This window comes from Telmatherina bonti, assembly GCF_933228915.1.
Source record: "Telmatherina bonti genome assembly, chromosome: 1".
In the NCBI taxonomy this organism is placed as follows: domain Eukaryota; kingdom Metazoa; phylum Chordata; class Actinopteri; order Atheriniformes; family Telmatherinidae; genus Telmatherina; species Telmatherina bonti.
In genome coordinates this window covers 10727073-10745516 of record NC_136619.1, presented here as the reverse complement: position 1 = coordinate 10745516, position 18444 = coordinate 10727073, and the positions used below count along the sequence as shown (strand labels likewise).

General features: G+C 41.5%; 1 protein-coding gene across 1 annotated transcript in view; it reads left to right on the top strand.

The window, feature by feature from the left end:
• Positions 1-853: 853 nt before the first annotated feature.
• Positions 854-18444, top strand: part of adamts18 (ADAM metallopeptidase with thrombospondin type 1 motif, 18) — a gene marked incomplete at both ends in the record, with an annotated part of 71727 nt that continues 54136 nt past the window's right edge. The window contains 3 exons of the mRNA XM_079238498.1: positions 854-955; positions 1216-1297; positions 2247-2560. Coding sequence (XP_079094624.1) covers positions 854-955; positions 1216-1297; positions 2247-2560 — 498 coding nt within the window. The remainder of the gene's footprint in view (positions 956-1215; positions 1298-2246; positions 2561-18444) is intronic.

The window sequence follows — 18444 nt, the reverse complement described above, 5'->3', positions numbered from 1 at the left end:
AACTAGTGTTCTCAACCATTAGTTTATAAACTTTGATTTTTTTTTTTTTTTTTTTTGATCAGTCGAATGGAAAAAAAAAAAAAGTTTTTTTATTAGTTAAACTTCATCTAAATCAGGATTGTTGGAGCAGAAAAAAAAACGTCCATTCGGCAGAAAAAAAGTTCCTGGAGGACTAAAACTGGATGTCTCAGCTTGATGTAAACCTTCTGGTAAAGTTTTGTGTACCATAATCTGCATAAACTGTAAATCTTTTCATTTGGAACAACAGATAAATACTTCTCAAGAAGTAGATAATACATGTTTTGCCTTAAAACATTAATAAACCAAAACAAACTAACTTTGTATGGACTTACTATTATTATTATTATTATTATTATTATTGTTGTTGTTGTTGTTGTTATTATTATTACTTTCTGCTGTTGTAGGTATGAAACATGAATGTCCGAGCAGCCTGTGAAGGCATCCTCCTGTCAGGAGGAGAATCTCTTTCTTCTCTTTTATCTGCGCGTGGCAGATGATGCTGCGCGCTGATTGGCTGCCGGCAGCTGACTCGCGCTCCATCCCGCATGCCGACCCTCGCAGAGCTTCAGTCAGTCAGCGCTCCTCCCGGTGATCCCCGACACCGCTGCCTCCTGCTCCTCACACACACACACACTCACACAGATGAGTGCGCGTCGCGTGTGCGCGCACGGCCGGCCGCTGCAGCCAGCTGACTTCACCTGAACGAGCGAAGCGGCGGAACTGAAGCAGCAAACAATGCGAGCCGGTTGCATTATGCGCTGCCGCAGGTTGTTGCTACTTCTGCGCTTTTCCAGGAGGTAACGGGGGAGGTGGAAGCTTGCATGCCAGCACCATGGACTGCCTTTTTCTGCTCATCTGGACTTTCCCCATCCCACTGGTCGGCTGCACCTCTCTTAAGCTGCTCTCCACCTTCTTGTCCTGGAATCTCATCAAGGCATGTTGCTCTTATTCTGAATATATTTATATGCAAAACATTTGTCTCTTCAGTCTTATCCATGCCAGCAACACGTTGTCCGGACTGTTACTGTGTCATTGTGCTGAAAAGTGATGCCAAATTAAAGTGAAGTGCAGCTCATGTTTCAACACAGGAACTCCATTTATCACCACTTCTGGCACCTTCTTCTCCCCTGCTTGCAACCTGTCGCTACCTGTCCATTGATGTGTTTTTCCTTTTTTTCTTTTTTCTTTTTGCAGACTCTGCACATCTACTGCACACACACCTCCCACTCTGTTCTGGCCAGCTATTCTTTCAGCAACAGCCACGGATTAAATCACGGTGAGTGCTTGTCTTTTGACATCTATGGATGTTTAATTCCAGCTGGCGGAGGTCCATGTTTGTACAGCGAATGGGAGTGAAATGAGCTACATGGCAGTGATGGCTGCAGTAACTGGATCACTGGTCTCCCAAAGAGAAAGTCTTAAGTGGAACAATTAGGACTGCTGCAGCCTTATTGTTAAATGAAGATGCCTGTCTGTTGTTGATGTGGTGAAAATGTTCTGAACCTTTGTAAAGATCTTTTTATTGCTGCAATTACCATGAAAGCTTTACAAGAAAGTGCTATAGTCGTTCAAGGATCCCCTCCTGGCTGCTTTGTCTTGTAGGGATGATTTACATTCTCTGATTTACTCCCAGAGTTGCACTGTTGAATGGTTTAACAAGGAGAGAGGAAAACAATGAAAGTCTGTCTGCGTTACTTATGTGTCTCCGCTGACACATATAATCACAGGCTGAAGGCAAATTATCACACTCCTCTCTGCCAGAGATCTTCTGAAAGTTGGAAACAAACATTTCCAGTCATCAAAACCCACCGTCCTGCAGGTTTTATGTGTCTTCCTGCTTCAAAACACCAAAATCCAACAACTGGATCATTAACAGGACAGCAAAACCGGACAAGCTGATTGATTTAACCCTTTAAAGTCCATGAAATTTATTTAGATTTCGTGGAAATAAACATACCTGAGTTATTCCTACCACAGTGTTTCGGTATTTCATACCAAAAGTGAGTCTTTACAACTTATTATACAAGTTTCCTACATTTAGCTGTTCTCACTGTAGACTGTAATAAACTCGTGTCTCAACCATTTAGTTTAAAAACTTTGATTCTTTTTATTAGTCGAATGGAAAGTAATGGATTCAATATCTTGCACTTTACAAGAAGCAGCTGATGAAGCAGGATGTCGGGAAGCTGAAACGTTTTCTCCTGACGTGTCATCTTTCCCCTCAGATTACGTGTTTGTGACGCCCGTGGAGGTGGACTCCGACGGCGCGTACCTGTCGCATGACGTGAGCAGACGAAGCCGTCGCAGTAAGAGGTCCTTGTCCCAGGTTTTGCACTACCGTCTCTCCGCCTTCGGACAGGACATGCACCTGGACCTGCGTCCATCCTCCGTGGTTGGTCCGGGCTTCACCGTGCAGACCGTTGGCTCGGATGGCATCTCCATGGTAACGACTGATGCAGGCTTTCACAATTGTCTGTATCAGGGAAATATCCGCAACCGCTCGGCCTCCTCAGCAGCCATATCGACATGTTCTGGTCTGGTAAGTGTCATGCAGTAATTTCTTTAAATATTTTACTTCAAATGATTATTGGCTTTAAATCATTTACATGTTTTTTTTTTTTTTTTTACAAAACTTCTCCAAACTGCTTTAGATGACCTCAAAGGGGCATACTGCTTCCTCAACATCGATTCCTTTACAGTATTTAATGACAGCCTGTCTTCTCGTATCACCTGCTGCAGTCAGGCTTCTGTAATATCTGCAGTGAACTGTAGCATGACATCCTTACCAGGAGTCCTCAGCATCACTTTCTGGTGATTTGTCAGACACTTCTTTCAACATCTGAAGTGGAAATAATGGAATAAAGAGATAAAAGCAGGGAGAAAGTAAGCTAATAATTCATTTAATCTTCTTACTACTGAGAAAGCTCTCACTAAGTCAGGAGCGTGACTTGTTGAACGCTTACAATAAAATAAGCAATTGACCGTCAGACGAGATGTGTTCACGTTCAGATTCAGTTTATACTTTGCAGCAGGAACACACCACATCACAGACGACACAACAGTTAACAAAAAGCCGGCTTGAACCAAAAACGAGCTTTAATCATCTCCCTGCTGTGGGTCTATGCTAAGTTCTAGCCACAGTTTTCATCAGCTAGCTAAATCTACTGAGAACCTGAAACTAGCGTTACCGCCTAAAAAGTTTTCTAAGCTTTTATACCTCCAGCTTTCGTATTTTCACTCTGCTGCTCGAGAAAATAAACAAATCTCCCTGTTTTTATGTACCTATATTTATTTATTTCTCATTAGCCTAAAGGTTTTCACGTTAAATACACATGGACGGAGCCTTTTTCATTCATAACGTGCACATTTCAAGACTTTTTCCGAGAGCTTGTGGATGGATACGTAAGTGCAGCAAACAGAGCCGTACCGCCGCACCTTGTTTAGGCAGCGCTGCACAGTATAGCTCATATCCAAGCAGGTGAAAGAAACTGCGATGTTGCTTGCCTTTGCAAAAGGACAGAGAGCCGTCAACATGTTAGCTATTGTCTGAAACTGACTTTGGAACGAGGAAGTAAACTCTGAACTCTGCAGACCTTGTGGTGGATGTACGGCATTACAACCACGGCGTCACATAGCGCGCATGTGGGCAGTGATCAGAGGAGCCAATTCCTGGTCCAGAAAGTAAAAGTCCAGTCCGGCAGCTGTTCTGACCCGTCACCAAACGAGCTGAATTTAATGAACAGAGTTTATTTGCCAGGTAAAGGAGCCTGTTAGTGAAAACACCTGTTCTACATGTACAGGTAGATCCAAACACATGGCAGGACTTTTACTGTCTGGACCAGGAGTTGACACCTCTGGCAGTGATGTTTGACAATATGAAACAGACGTTCCTGTTTATGTACGTAAGGTGATCATAAATGAACCCGTAGAGGAGTTTGACTTTCCATTATCCATCATGCTCAGCTCTGCTTGTATCATATCTGATAAGTGATCGTATCCTGACTCCTGGTCTGTCGTTAAAAACGTTAAACTGGTGTTAATAAGAACGGAAACCATTAGGAACATTCCCCAAACTTCTGAAAATTGTGTTCTGCTTGGATCCCATAATTTATGGCGTTCTAATTCCTCACCCAGATATGACAGAGCTCCCTCATCTGTAATTTCACTGATTTATACCAACTCTTCCCATTCAAGAGACATAGAGTTTTTTTTCCCTTTAAACCACAAGAACTCTGTAATTACAAGATCCTCCACTTTCATTTGTAGTTTATGATGTCTGAACCCAGCAGAACTCACACATTCCTCGACACATCCCACACCAGCCTGGACCAGATGGACACATTACACCACCGTAAAAGCCATCGGTCCATCTATCATCCAGCCTCCGTATCTCCTCGTACCTCCAGCTCCTGCCGTTGCTCTGCTCTTTTGTCCTCTGTATGCCCTGCCGCTTTGTCTCCTCTTGTTTGCAGCAATTAAAGCCAGGGTGAAGTTTGAGCCGCCTGGCTGGCACTGCTAATCTTCACATTGTTCCTTTCATTAGGCTTGCTCCCACTGACAATAAAACATCACTCAGCCGTTCTCTTAAGAGCGCTGCCGTGACACAGTGTGATTGGGTTGTGATTGCATGTGAATAGGCCGTTTTGATCTATTTTTAATCCTCCTGAACACAAGTTCCTTTTGTTTTTTTTCCATTTTTCATCTTCCAGATCTGACCCTGGGACCAGTTACTGCTGGATTTCTTCACTTAGATGCTGAATTTTTTAATTCTTTTAAACTTAGCAGCATTTTTCCACAAGCAAACAAGTAAAAAAAAGCTAAATAAATAAATGAAACTTTTTATTTAATACCAGTTTTTTTCAGAAAAGACTAAATATAAAAATATTACAAGAAGAATTGGAACAGTAAAATGGGAATAAACTGATGGCGGGAAGGAAGTAAGAAAGGGAAACGACTGAAAGGAAAGCATAGTACAGAGAAGAGCAAGAAGATGAACTAATGAATGAGAAGTGAACTCAGCTGGGCTGGAAGCGGCTGGAAGAGGGTGAAAGCGTTGTGCGAGAATGATGTGAATTCACTGTGTGGGGATGAAGCTCCCAGGGAGGCCGGCTGGTCTCTTCACAGAGAGTTGAAGAGATGAACTCGGTTCATGTCAAAGGCCTTTGGAACAGACATGGAGTGAGAGGAGGAGAAGAGACGATATAAAGAGAGCTTCCCCGATCTTCTTTTTATTGTCTCCTTTCAATGGAGAGGAGGAAAGAAAAGGAGGCTGAATTTGAAATAGGACTCCTTGGCCTGACTCTTTTGATAGCTGTGGAGGTGTCGGCACCGGCTACTGGGCCAAACCAAGGCCAGACTTTTTCCTTTTTTTCTCTGTAAACAGATGGAAGTGGGATTCATTGTGAATTAAGACGAGGGCGAGAAGGTATTAAGAGCAGAGCTGGATGGATTGATGACAGACCAAGTGGGATTGTCTGCTGTAAATCCCCATTAATAGCACTTGGTGTTATGTACTTGTTTGTAATCGCTCTCCCTGTCCTCAGAAAACACCATACTTACGTTGTTTTACTGAATAAAGTTGTCATTCCCAGCTTTTTTTTTTTTTTACATGAGATGAAACAATCCCAGTTCAGATGCAATACTCTTGGATTGGTAAGAGAAGCGCATGGGGCTGATACTGGGTGGTGGGGGATCTTTTTCCTTTCTTTTTGAGGGTCTCTCATGTGAGGTCACTGTGCTGCTTGACCTCAATCCTCCCTGCTTGGGTATATGGGGGGTTGGTGGGTGTCAGCCTCACAGGTTCTTACTATGGAGTACAAGTTCAGAGCTGCTCGCCACTGAAGTGAACGCAGCAAGCTGAAGTGATTTACAGCTCCCCTCTGTCCTCCCAGCCCCCTCCCAGGATAGGATTCTTCTCTCTGGGTTGACTGGAGCAGACCTGAGTCTTGCACTGAGAAACCTGTTCAAGCTCTTTCTTGGAAAACAGTCAAACATAAAGACATTTATCACAATCACATCTGATTTAAAAGATTAAACCAAAGAAGCAGATATTTCTATGTTAGAATCCTGAATGAGGAATGGATGGTAACTTGGTAAAGCTTATTGGGAATATCTTTCATAAGAACTGGGTTAGTCTGAATACTGCACTTGTTTTAAAAAGTTTCCCTGTTTGATGACTTAAAAGGCAGTTTTAATGACATGGTTGTGTTTGAAACAGAAACATTCTAGTCTTGGACATGCTCGGCGTCAGGCTGCCTGTCTCAGGTTGTGGAAGAGCTGACCATTACTTTTACTGTGACCTTAAGCCCTAACAGACCAGGCCGGAGACAGGTTGGGCTGACTGGAAAGTGAGCAGTCCGGTCCAGAGTCAGCAAAGTGCAAATGAAGAGATCAGCTTTCCTCCGAAACCTCTGAGACTTAAACCTGCTACGTACTCCACGAGAAGCAAGGACTTTTTACTTGTTCTCGAGGCCCTGAGAAGAAAATCACGTCATTTTCTTCTCGCAGATGTGATTAAAGACAGCTCCCAACACTTTAAGCAGGCAGAACTCTGAGAGGTGATTGGTCAAACATTGGAGGTGGGCGTGGTCAACACGGAAAAACATGAAGCGGAAAGTTGCCAGTTGCGCATTTTTCCGGCTGCAGATCAAGGTGGTGTGAAAGTATGAAGATTTTTACAACGTGTGGTGTTGACACACACAGACTCAGCCACCCTGCTGTGGATGAATTTGCTTGTTAAATATGAAACAACCAGGTTCATTGCACATAAAATCGCTGCGCGCAGTGATCCCTCCCCCGTTTGCAGACGAAGCTTCTCGTGGAGTATGAATTGACTTGACGAAAACTATTTTTTTTTTTGTTCTTGTGGCCTTGAGAGCAAGAACAACATTCTCGCTTCTCGTGGACGATAGAACAAGCTTTAAACACCAAGCGCAGCATCTTCAAACGACATTTTAATGCTTGAAGTCTAGTTGTGAGTTAACAGAAAAGATTAAGGGTGCATTCACATCAATGGGGGGTGTATCCATTTGGATGGAGATCATGTTCACTTTGGTCAAACGAGTCAAACCACTGAAATAATATATCCCCATACTCACCAAAGGTGGCGCTGCAATGACATTTAGCACAAGACTGGTGTCCACGTGAAGAAGAAAACTCCTCTTGCGAGTCAAACACAGAGATGAAACTATGGCTGTTTTGGGTTTTTTATGTTGTCTCATGCAAGTATACTGCAAAAACACACTGCAACAATGGACGCAGTATGAGCAACAGACGGGGCAGAGGACTCTTAATGCCGTCGCTATGATTTACCCACAATGCAATACTACGCCAAATGCAGAAACTGTTTTTTTTGTATTCCGCTTCCTGTATTTGGTCCATTTGAACCTGGCAGAGACCTGTGTTTGTAGGTGGACTGAGTCCGCTTCTTTGATCCGAATCATAATTCGTTTGGCACATTCACATTTCCCCAAACGAAGCGGACTTTCTGAGAAAACGGACTCAGATTCGATTTAAAAAGGCTGATGTGAATGAGCCCTAAATGCATGTTAAGGCTGAGAAGAGCCTGTCCTCCAGAGCTTGTCAGGGTGGTATTGAAGGGGCTGCACTATTGCAGTTTGTGAAACTGCTGGAAAATCTTCCTCGTTTCCTCTGTGTTTAAAAGAGACCATCCCCTCTGCGAGTCCGGAGACTCGACATTCCTCCCTCCAGCAACAATCTCCCAACAACCTGTGAACCTTGTACTTCTGAGCCGTTCAGGTAGCGGTGTCAGTTGTTAACTAATCATAGGGTTGGTGTACTTTTTTCCTGCTCCAGCTGCCTACATGCAAACTGACGAGTCATTGGCGAAGGAATACACACACACACACAGAAAAAACACATGATAAAATGATGTAAATTTGTCTTCTGTTGTAAAGAAAGAAAATAAATTCTTGGTCTTTTTCTTTTACTATTAATTAAAAGTGCATTGATATAACATAATTAGAAAAACAACAACTTTTCTGCCTTGAAATATCAGTGGGCTTCATTCATCAAAATTACCTTCCGAATCTTCGTAAATCTATTCTTGTAGTCATCACCTACGCTTTTAGCAGCGTCGGTGCGTATTTCAGTGCAGCCTCCGGCCTCTGGTGTGACTGCTTTGGGACGCGTAAGGGCCTACGACAGCACTGTTGCTCATTGAGACGAGTAAAGCTCGTTACATACTCCACAAGAAAAACAAAATGACATCATTTTGTTCTCACAGATGTGATTGGCTGAGATCTTGCGGCTGTAGCTCAGGAGGAAGACCAGTCATCTTTCAATTGGAAAGTTAGCAGGTCGATTTCAGGCTTTCCCTGACTGAGGCTTTCCCTGTCCCGGGGCAAGACACTGAACCCGAAGCTGCCCCCCGATGTGCCTATCGGGGTGTGGGTGTGTAGTATGAGTGTGTGCGTGAATGTGACAAGTAGTGTAAAGCACTTTGAGTGGTTTGCATGAGTGGAAAAGTGCTATATAAGTACAAGTCCATTTACCATTTTCTTGACACATCAGCTGAGCTGAACTTTATTCTTGTGGGGATTTGAAAAGTATCGTGTGATTGGTCGGACATTTTCAGTGGTTACTGCAGAAAAGCGTGAACAGATAGTTTTAATCAGCAGCTGATTGAGGCAGTGAGAAAATACAGAAATGGATACAACATGTCGCATTTAGCCAGACGTACAACCCCGCCTTTCCACAGACAAAGTTCTTTGTTAAATATGAAATAACTGAGTCATTTGTTCATTGGACATAAAAACGGACATTACCTCATAATAACCCCTGACCTGTTGCATCTGAAACTTCTTGTAACAATGGCAAAGTAAGCTAATAATTCCAAATTGTACGTTCTACGAGATTGCACATCAAGATGTCTCATCACCGCATTGTCTTTATTAAAATCTTTTATAAAACATTTTGTGTTCCTTAAGGTTTTAATGTAAACAGCAGTGAGTTGGTGTTAATACTTACGTTGTTGCAGTGGTCTTGTTTGTAAAACACAACGTTTGTAGATGCTCACAAACTGGCAGTTTTAAAGGTCCCCCTTTTGTCCGAGTTGGTGCAACTGGAATGGAAACTACCTGGTAATGAGGCTGATTGGAAGCCTGAGACATGAACGCACAATTCATTGATCAGACCAACAAACTGCTTTTTTCGTTCTTGCAGCCTTGACAAGAACCAAGGTTTTGCTTGCATGTAACAAGCTTATTAGAAAAAGACAAAAATGCGCACAAAATGTTTAACCTTCATTTTTCACAAAGAAAAAATAACCTATTAGCTGATGAAAGCTCCAGTTTCTTTTATTAGTACCAAGGATTTTTTCCAGCCTTTTAAGAAAAAAAGTTCTCTTCTCCCAGAGTTTGTAACAGATTTTCCTGTTGTGCGCACCGGTTTGACTGAAGTGTTGCCTTCATACTGTCCACCATGTGTGTTGAAGAGGCGGTGGCTTCACTTGCATCTGTGATGCCAGTCGCCAGTGATTTTTGTGGCATAGCCCAGCCCAAAGAAATGACAGTGATTAGGATATTGCGTTTGTACATGTTTGAAAAAGTTTCCTTACTGCATGTCAGACCACATACATCGGTATTTTATCAAGTATTACAGGCTTGTAAAGACAAGAAGAGCAAATATGAAATAAAGTTTTTCTTTTTAATCCTTGTAAGATGTTTGAATTGCTGACTTCATTCCACACTTTGCGCCAGATTGTTTAACTTTCTCCGGTCAGTCACATTCACTTACACTTTTATAGTGACGTGTTTGAAGTTTCGGAGGCTTTTATGTTGTGCAAACTGTGCAAACACGGTAATCCAGATATGCCTGTTTGTGGTGACATCTTTTACTTCGCTTGGCTGGAGATTAAACTCTTAGATGTTTCTTAGGTCATAGTGACCCAGCATCACCCCTCTGGTACCACAGTTTATGGCTTAAATGTGTTTGCACACTTAAGTGTCAGACTAAAAACGAAGGGAAAGTGTCATTACGCACCACTTCCCGCCCTTCTCAGGCATCTTAGATCAAACTTGCTGTCTGATGGCCGTCGTTGACACGGTGCCGCGTGTTGTGGCAACCAGCAGTGACTGTTGTAAGAGGAGAGCTCTGGGGAAGAAAAAGGGGGGGGGGGTGGTGGTGGTGGGGGGACTCCCTGTGGTGTGAAGACGGTGCTTGCTCTTTTCCCAGGCCTTGTTGATGCTTGGTGCACTTTAAGGTTGCAGAATTAATTAAAAAGGGAAATTGCAAGACTTTCATCATTTTGCATCTCTTTCAAAATTGATGGTTGCATGAAAACCTGTAACAGCACAGGAGACGGGACCCAAAGTAACCAGAAGACCTCAGGACTGATTACAGATTTTATTAATAACGGGGGATAAGGAAGCAGGAGGCTAACACAAGGATGGCTTGAAGTCCTCTTAGAGGATCCCAACTCGGTCCTGCTGATGATGACAGGAGGGTTAGTGAAAGATGGCACACAGGGAGAATCCAACTCCAGGAAAAAATGCCCAAGAAAGAAGAAAAGGAGTTCCTCTCACCCGAGGTTATTGGGGGTTTGTCCAGAATCCAAAATCCAAGTCCAAAATCCAGTCTAAGGTCCACACACCAAGTAGTAACGTGAGGGGAAGAGGCAAGGGAAAAACTCTGGGCAGGTTCTCGGGAGACGGGGAAACAGGGCAGGAATACAGGGTTATCTTGAGTCACAGAAGGCTGGAAACGAACGGAGAGAATCTGACAATTTGGCAACCAACAATCCTGGGCTTGCTGCTTAAATAGAAGGAGGCACAGGCGGTAATCATCAGCTCATCAGCACAGGAGGGTGCCTTCAGGGACGACTGGGAAAAATCATGACAAAAACCTCTGAGTTCTTTGGGTCTTTCTTTTGATTGATAAAACTTTTAGAATAATTGATTATTTAAAAGAAGGGGAAACAAACAGCATATCTTTAAACATCCACTGACTCGGTTTGAAGATTTCATATTTTCTTTTTATTCTCGTTCGGCTTGCTAATGAGCTGAGGCAATAGAAAATATATATAAATCCATAGTGCTGGGAATTAAGACAACATATAACGTGTCTTGTTCACAGTGTGCACCAAATCCCTGAAGCCTTTCCAGAGTTAAGAAGACCTTTGAGTGATGGATTGCCAGTCGACTCTTAGGCCATTTGTACCTGTCCACTTTCTGAAAAGGCCAACAAATTGGAGCCTCTTTCCCTCATGATACTCTTCTTAGACTTGGCCATAATTCAGCCACTGGGTGTCCAGGGCTCAGAGCTTGGCACTACAAGAGGAGAGTGGCCCGAAGGTTTTCCCTGGTGGTCTTGATGCTGACAGTGATGTAGTGCCCACAGTTAGATGCCAGTAGAAGAGAGTCAGGCTCTCAGCATGAGTGTGGGATGGTGTGTGAGTAAAATGCAGAGAAAAAACAGACAGTGTTTGTGTGTGAGCTTCTACGTCCTTTCTTGTCTGTGCAAGGTCTTTCTCACACATGATTAATGGCCGCTGTTGAAGTGTTCAAGTGGATGTCGTAGCTTCCACAAACACAGCTCATGCATCAAATCTGACCCACCATTGTCACCATCGAACTCCACCGACTCGTGTTTTTGTGTAAAATGATGAAGATTAACAAGCAGTTTGGACAGTTATTAAGCTTTCAGAAAGGTTTATATAGTTTTTCTTCCGGCTGTGTTGGACAAAACGGAAGTGGATGTCAACGTTTTACCGAAGAGAAACCAGTTTCTAATTGGAACAATATTAGGCTCCTTTTAACATGATTTCCTGAGATGTTTCTGAAATGATCCTCTTCAGTCTAAACACCACTGGGATCAAGTCACGAAAAGCCCTTTTCAGGCCTGTCTGAAAATCTCTTCTTGCCAGTTTAGGAAAAATGTAAAGCTACTACTGAGGACTGGAAGATGCCTCTGCAAACAGGTAAATAGGTACAGGTACATGATGTTTTTTAATTCCGAATTAATAATTTGGAATTAAATAATTCGGAATTAACATATTCTACTTTGAGTTTACATGAAAATAATAATTCTGAATGAAGGTTTACATGAAACACGTCTTCACTTTAGAGTGGCAGGTTGGGAAGGGTTCTGATTGGACAAAGGGTGCACATGATATATGACGTATACTGGAAATATACAAAGTTGGTTCCCTGCTTCTCGTCTTTTCAGTCGTAACTTGTAAAAACTACATAACAAGTACCAGTTTTGCCGCTATTTTTATTATAAATGTGAAGTACCAGCTCAACACGAGCATACTACTTTAATTTCTGCAGCAACTGAGAAGGAGAAGAAAGATAGACCACCGAACACGGGAGGCAAAATAACGCGGGTCATTGGGGCAGGACAAGGTAACGAGCATGCTCAGAACAACCGGAATTAACTTAGAGCAGAATGAAGGTTTACATGACAGAGGAATTAAATAATTCGGAAGTAAAATGCGAATAAACCTCAGAACATCAGAATTAAGTTTAATTCCCAGGAGAAATTTGCATTAGGTATTAAGTGTTCGTTTTTCATCAGTTTAAAGTGGAATTAACTTTTATAGGGAATAAAACAGGAATTAAAACTCTGTGCAAACACATGGAATATATTGTTAAACATGGGAAACTAAAGGGAAAATCAAACCTTTTATCATCAACGAGCTTGACTAGATTTCCAAACTGTATAGTTTTCTTCTACTTGCCAGTGTGAGATTTGGAACAACTATTGTAATATAGCAATGGATAAATGGATGGGTCAGGAATCGCTGCTCTGAAATATGTAGGATTGAAATGTTTCAGTACACTAAAATCCTGTATTCAGGAAACATCTTATCTATATCTTCATCATTTAAGACACAAAACACGTAGCACGTGTAAACGTAGCAAATGTCCACATTTACAATAGAGTTCATCTTCCAAGTAAGTGGCTGGTTTATTGTCATTTCAAATCCGAACTGATTCAATCAAGTAGTCTGTCTTGCTTCTTCTCCTCAGCTGCTGGAAAAAAATGAAGTAGTACCCTCGTGTCGAGCTGCTGCTTCAAAATGATAATCAAAACAAAGGCAAATCTGGTACTTCTTATGTAATCTTCCATGCTGACCAAAGAGATGAGAAGCAGAAAGTGAACTGTATTTATTTCCAGTAGACATCAATACGTCATGTCTGCCCTTTGTCCAATCAGAACCCTTCCCAACCCACTGATCTAAAGCAGAATTAAGTAATGATATGTTTCCATGAAAACCTCCATTCGGAATGACTATTTCCATGTAAACCTACAGGAGAATAATGTTATCTGGAGTTATTTTGTTCTGAATTAATAATTCTAAATTAAAAGCATCATGTAACCGTAGCCAATAACCTGTAAACATAAAGATGCAGCAAGTGGTGGCAGGGTCTTCCAGTTCTCCTGGATCACAACTTTATTGATTGCAATAGAAATCAGGGCAGTCAGATTAGGTTTAAAGTGTTCAAAGATAAAACTCAGGATTCAGGCTAATGCAGCAAAGTTGATAAGTTTATAAGTTGATAGGTAGATTAATGTAACCAAGGATCGACTGAAGGTAGAGAAGTGGAACTTTCTGCAGTCCAAGAAAGCTCCACAAGAGGGAACTGACTGACCCCACCCCAATCAAGCTACATTTTACCTTCTGAACACAAAGCAAACGGCAAGCAGAACCATAAACAAGCACTAAATGCTAAAAGAAAAACTGGAAAGTATTACAAAGGATGAAATTTACGTTGGAGACTCCATGATGCTTTGTGGAAAATACATACACTTTCACATGACAATGTTTATTGTTCTAATTAAAATCTATAAAATAAGATAGTGGGTGTAATTCCTAAATGTGTCCAAACATTTACGTACGATGATCCTTGCAGCATAATTTTCTCTGTTCACAAAGTGGTGTGACCTTTCAGTCATCTCCACCTTTCCAGCCCCCATCTCTGCAGCTGAGGGATGGGCCACCATTGTTGGGAAATATAACAGAATTATCACACACATCGCACACATCTTCAGCATGTTTTATCATATTTTTGTTTCACTCATCAAATTTGCAACAGAAAAGTTGCCTATATCAGTAAACTGCACCCTAACCCAGTTAGAGGAGAAATAACAGCACTGTGGAAGAGGCCATTTCCATTTGGATGGACTGGTGTGGGAGTTGTCCTCCTCTTCCCTGCTGTGTCTACATGGAAGAAAAAGTGGGATTGTGCCCAACGGCTCCAAACTGACAAAAGACTCATCCAGCATCATCAGTTTCTCTCTTTGTGTCTGCTCTCCTCTGTTGTGCTCCCTAAACATGCTTAAAGGGTGTCAATAGGTTGTTCAAATATAATTAGCTGTGACAAACGAGGGCTGGAAGACCTCTGGCTCATTTTCATCCTAATGAGTTGTGTTATATAAAAGTTATCTTTAAATACCATCCTAATTGGGTGATTACAAATGATCCAGTCTAAGTGAATCAATGATGCTATTTTTGTATGAATTCTGCGCTGTGGTGGGAAATATTCATTCAGAGTTATAGGAGGAGAAACTCAGGGTTCTGCCCTGTCATCGCAGTTTGACTCTTCTCTTATTCCGATCCAAGACCAAAATTAACATCTCCTATTTCCTCCATTCTTACTCCATTTAAAAGACACATAATTGACATGAGCCAGCTGTAATTACTCAAAGTATGATTCCATTGAGTGTGTTAGATGCCTGAAGGGCCTCCTTTGCTCCAGTATGATTTTTACCCCTCCCCACCACACACTGCGCTCATGTGGTCTCTGCTGAGCTGGAGTGCAGATGTGCTTCAGAGTTCGGTAATCACCAGCTTGGGGCTTCTCGCTGCTCGGCCCCAGTCTTTAACAGCATGTAAGCACTTACTCATTTGCCTCGTAATATCATGGTAGGAAGCCTTAAAAGAGACTTGTTTATATGGAGACAAGCTAAAGCTGCCGTCTCCCCTGACAGAAACTGAAACAGAGCCAAGGAAATGGGATTGGTTAAGAAGTTCATATTGGCGTTACTCAAAGAAAAAGAAAATCCAGTGTTTATATTCTCCTCTCAGGTACAGAACAGTGACTGTGGTGAATAGAGGGGATTTGGCCTAACCTGCTGTCTGAGTATGAGATTATGAGAGTGTGAGAGTCAAAGAAGTGTATGAATCTGCATGGGTATCGGGGAGGAAGCAAAGTAGTGTTTAGCAAAGCATCTTCATCCCTTTAATCTAACCAAGTCTTAAGTATTAATGTAAAGAGATAACTAAAGGTCTTTATCATTGCCATAACAACTTGCATATCTCTGTGGTCTTTAAAAAGGGCGTCTGAAAGACTCTATACAGCTCAAATACCATGTCTAGTAATTATCAGATATACAGCAGCAACTGAGGCTATATTTATATGTTGAGGTTTGATATCTGCATGTAAGGTTTTTTTTATTGTGTTGCTTTACAAGCTTTTGTTTTGAGACTAAATGTATACATATAGAATATATTCATATAAATATTGATAAAAATGAGGTATTCAGCACCTTTGCTTTGAAGTCTTAAATGTTATTTACAGTTACCAGTTTACATCAGATGGCAATGATTACCTAAACGAGACCCACCTGTGTGCATTCCAAGTGTCACATGATCTTAGTGTGTATACACACCTGTTGTTAGAGTTAGCACAACTCCGAACACATTTCAGACCAAGGAACTCTCTAAAAAGGTCCCGGACAGTTCTAAGGAAGTGCCAATTAGGGCGTGGATATAAAAAACAAAACACTAACAATCTTTTTCCCTCAGCTAAATATAGCTATTTAGCCTATGCAGGGAGCTGAACAGACCTTTTACGGATGAACCACATCCTTGTTAGGTAGTGCATTTAGCCAATATTCCAATGCACGGAGAGAATACTTAACACAAACACAAAAATAAAAGATAGATGCTACATGCTAACACATCACAAGCTAAATGGACCAAAAGGCTAACGGCTAGCTTCCACTTATTAAGTACAACGTTCATGAACAGAAATTATGACGATAGCTTCATTATGTCACATTGATACACTCCATAACAGACAAACTTACAGATTATGCCTTTTCAAGAGGATTGGATAAGAGGTTTGGCAGAGACACAGCGTACAACTGCTCACTCTGAGAGCTTGGAGAAAAATAACCCTTTAGCCACTAAAAGTAGTGAAGCTGCTGTTTACATTGTTTGGCCAGAAGATGGCAGTGTTGATTATGAAACTCGGGATACGCAAACATTTTCAGAATAATTAAGAACAGTTTACATTTAGCTTGTCTCATAGACAACCTAAGAAGTGAAGTATGAAGACGTAACTCATTTGAGAGACAGAACAAACATGATAGTAACATAACTTAGCTGAAAATGCTAAAAAACAGAACCTCCAGAGATGATAAGAAGGGACTTGATTAGGAGCTTAGAAGAGTTAACCCTAAAGTGTTAGTAAAGCTTTACAGTAGCAATGAATTGTCTGTCCATTGAATCACTTTAGATTGTGTACTTCACAAAGATGCGTTGGTGTCATAAAGTAAAAGAAAAACATTGTTGATATTTACTCAGAGACTTCATATATGCTACATTTGGTAATAGCTATTAGCCACTCTAAGGCCGTCAATCACCCAGCGGAGCATGGTAGCTGCATCATCATACTGTGTTAATGTAGCTCATCAGTAGGGCCTGGAAAATTCCTTTTCAGTCTTTGAGCTTCACATTTCACAAAAACAGCAACCTAGAGTGTTTGGTAAAAATGACATTTAAGTGCTTGAAGTGCAAAATACTCCCACTTCCCTGACATTAAGTTGGGGTTGGCGAGATTGATCAAAATCTAATAATGGCATACACCAAAAGACTTACCAAAAAAAAGCAAAAGAGAAAAAAACGTTGAGATTACAAGATGCAAACTCCCAAAAATATCAAACTATACACATAAGTTATTCAAGTGCAGACTGTGAGGTAGAAAACATGCTAAACACAGTGCATCTAAATACTTACATCTGTATTACCTTTCTTTAAGGATTTTCTATGTTCTCCTTTTGTCTGCACTCCTTTTTTTTGCCCAGGTGCTCTGGTTTCCTCTTAAAGCAGGGGTACCCAAAGTTGGTCGAGGGCTCCTGTCCTGCAGGTTTTCGATGTATCCCTGTTTCAACCCACCCAACTTCCATTAAAGGGATCCAACAGCCAATGAAGTTCTGCACAATGACTGGTTTGTTTCAGTCAGGTGTGTTAGAACAGGGATACATAAAAACCTGCAGGATTGTGGCCTTCTTGGAGCGGAACTGGGCACCCTTGTCCCAACGACAGTTTAGCTGATAAATGACTGCAGGCAAGAATTTCAGTGTGTGTGGTTGCCTATTTATCTGTATCAGCCCAGTGATGAATTGGTGACTAGTTCAGGGTGTGACGTACTTCACCTCTTGACCTGTGACAATCTCAATAAGGCTCCAGTCCACATGCATAGATGCTCGGAATAAAATTCAGAATAAAAGTTAAATCTGCTTTTATTTGGTGATTTTTCTTGTAACCACTGTTACTAGAAAAACCCCCATTAAATCTAATTGATTTCTGCCATTTTCTGACTCAGCAGAAAATGTGTAGTTGTTAAACGTCCTAAACGAGCTAATGTCCCAATCTGTTGGTTGCAAATGGTCATATGGAGTTGTCTTCCCAGCCTGCTGTTTTAACTTCACAGCATTTGGTGCAGTTCTAGGGGTAATGGAAAGACGTGACATTGTTGAATTATTAATATTAGTGAGCATGAAGCTGTTGAAGCGGCAGGTTTAACCACATTATGTCCGGTAGAGTTTTACAGCAAGTGACAAAGTTGCAAAATGAGCATCTGACAAAGAAAAAAAAAAGAAAACAGTGTGATTCAGATGATGACTTATTGAAAGCAGATAGGCAGCCTGTAAAATAAACAGGTTACAGGTGTGGAGCACAAAAGGAAGGAGACACAACTGAGATGCACAACATACGAAGCTAACTGGAAATCCCAAAACCAGAAGACAAAATCCCAATATGAATAGACCTAAAACCACAGATGATAGACCAAATATGAACCATGTCCCCCCAGTATTACATACTGTTTTGTGTGTGTGTGTTGCAGCTATTAGATATACTTTACTGTTGTAAAGTAAACTATAAGTCTTACAAGAATGGAGTAAAAATACAAGAAACAGTAAAATAAAGTGATAAGTTAAGGTTTAGGTGCTGCAAAAGTAAAGCATTTTGATTCTTTTAACCACTTCACGTGCACAGTGTTTCCTGCACTGGTGCTGCCGACTGACTTTACACATACTCTGTGCATTTGACATGCTGATTCACTCCTGCAACATCTGTTCGCTGGTGTAACTCAGCTGTAAGCAAGCAGGCATAAATAATCTAAAATGACGCCATGCTTCGGTATTCACTAAAACATATCGTACATGCTG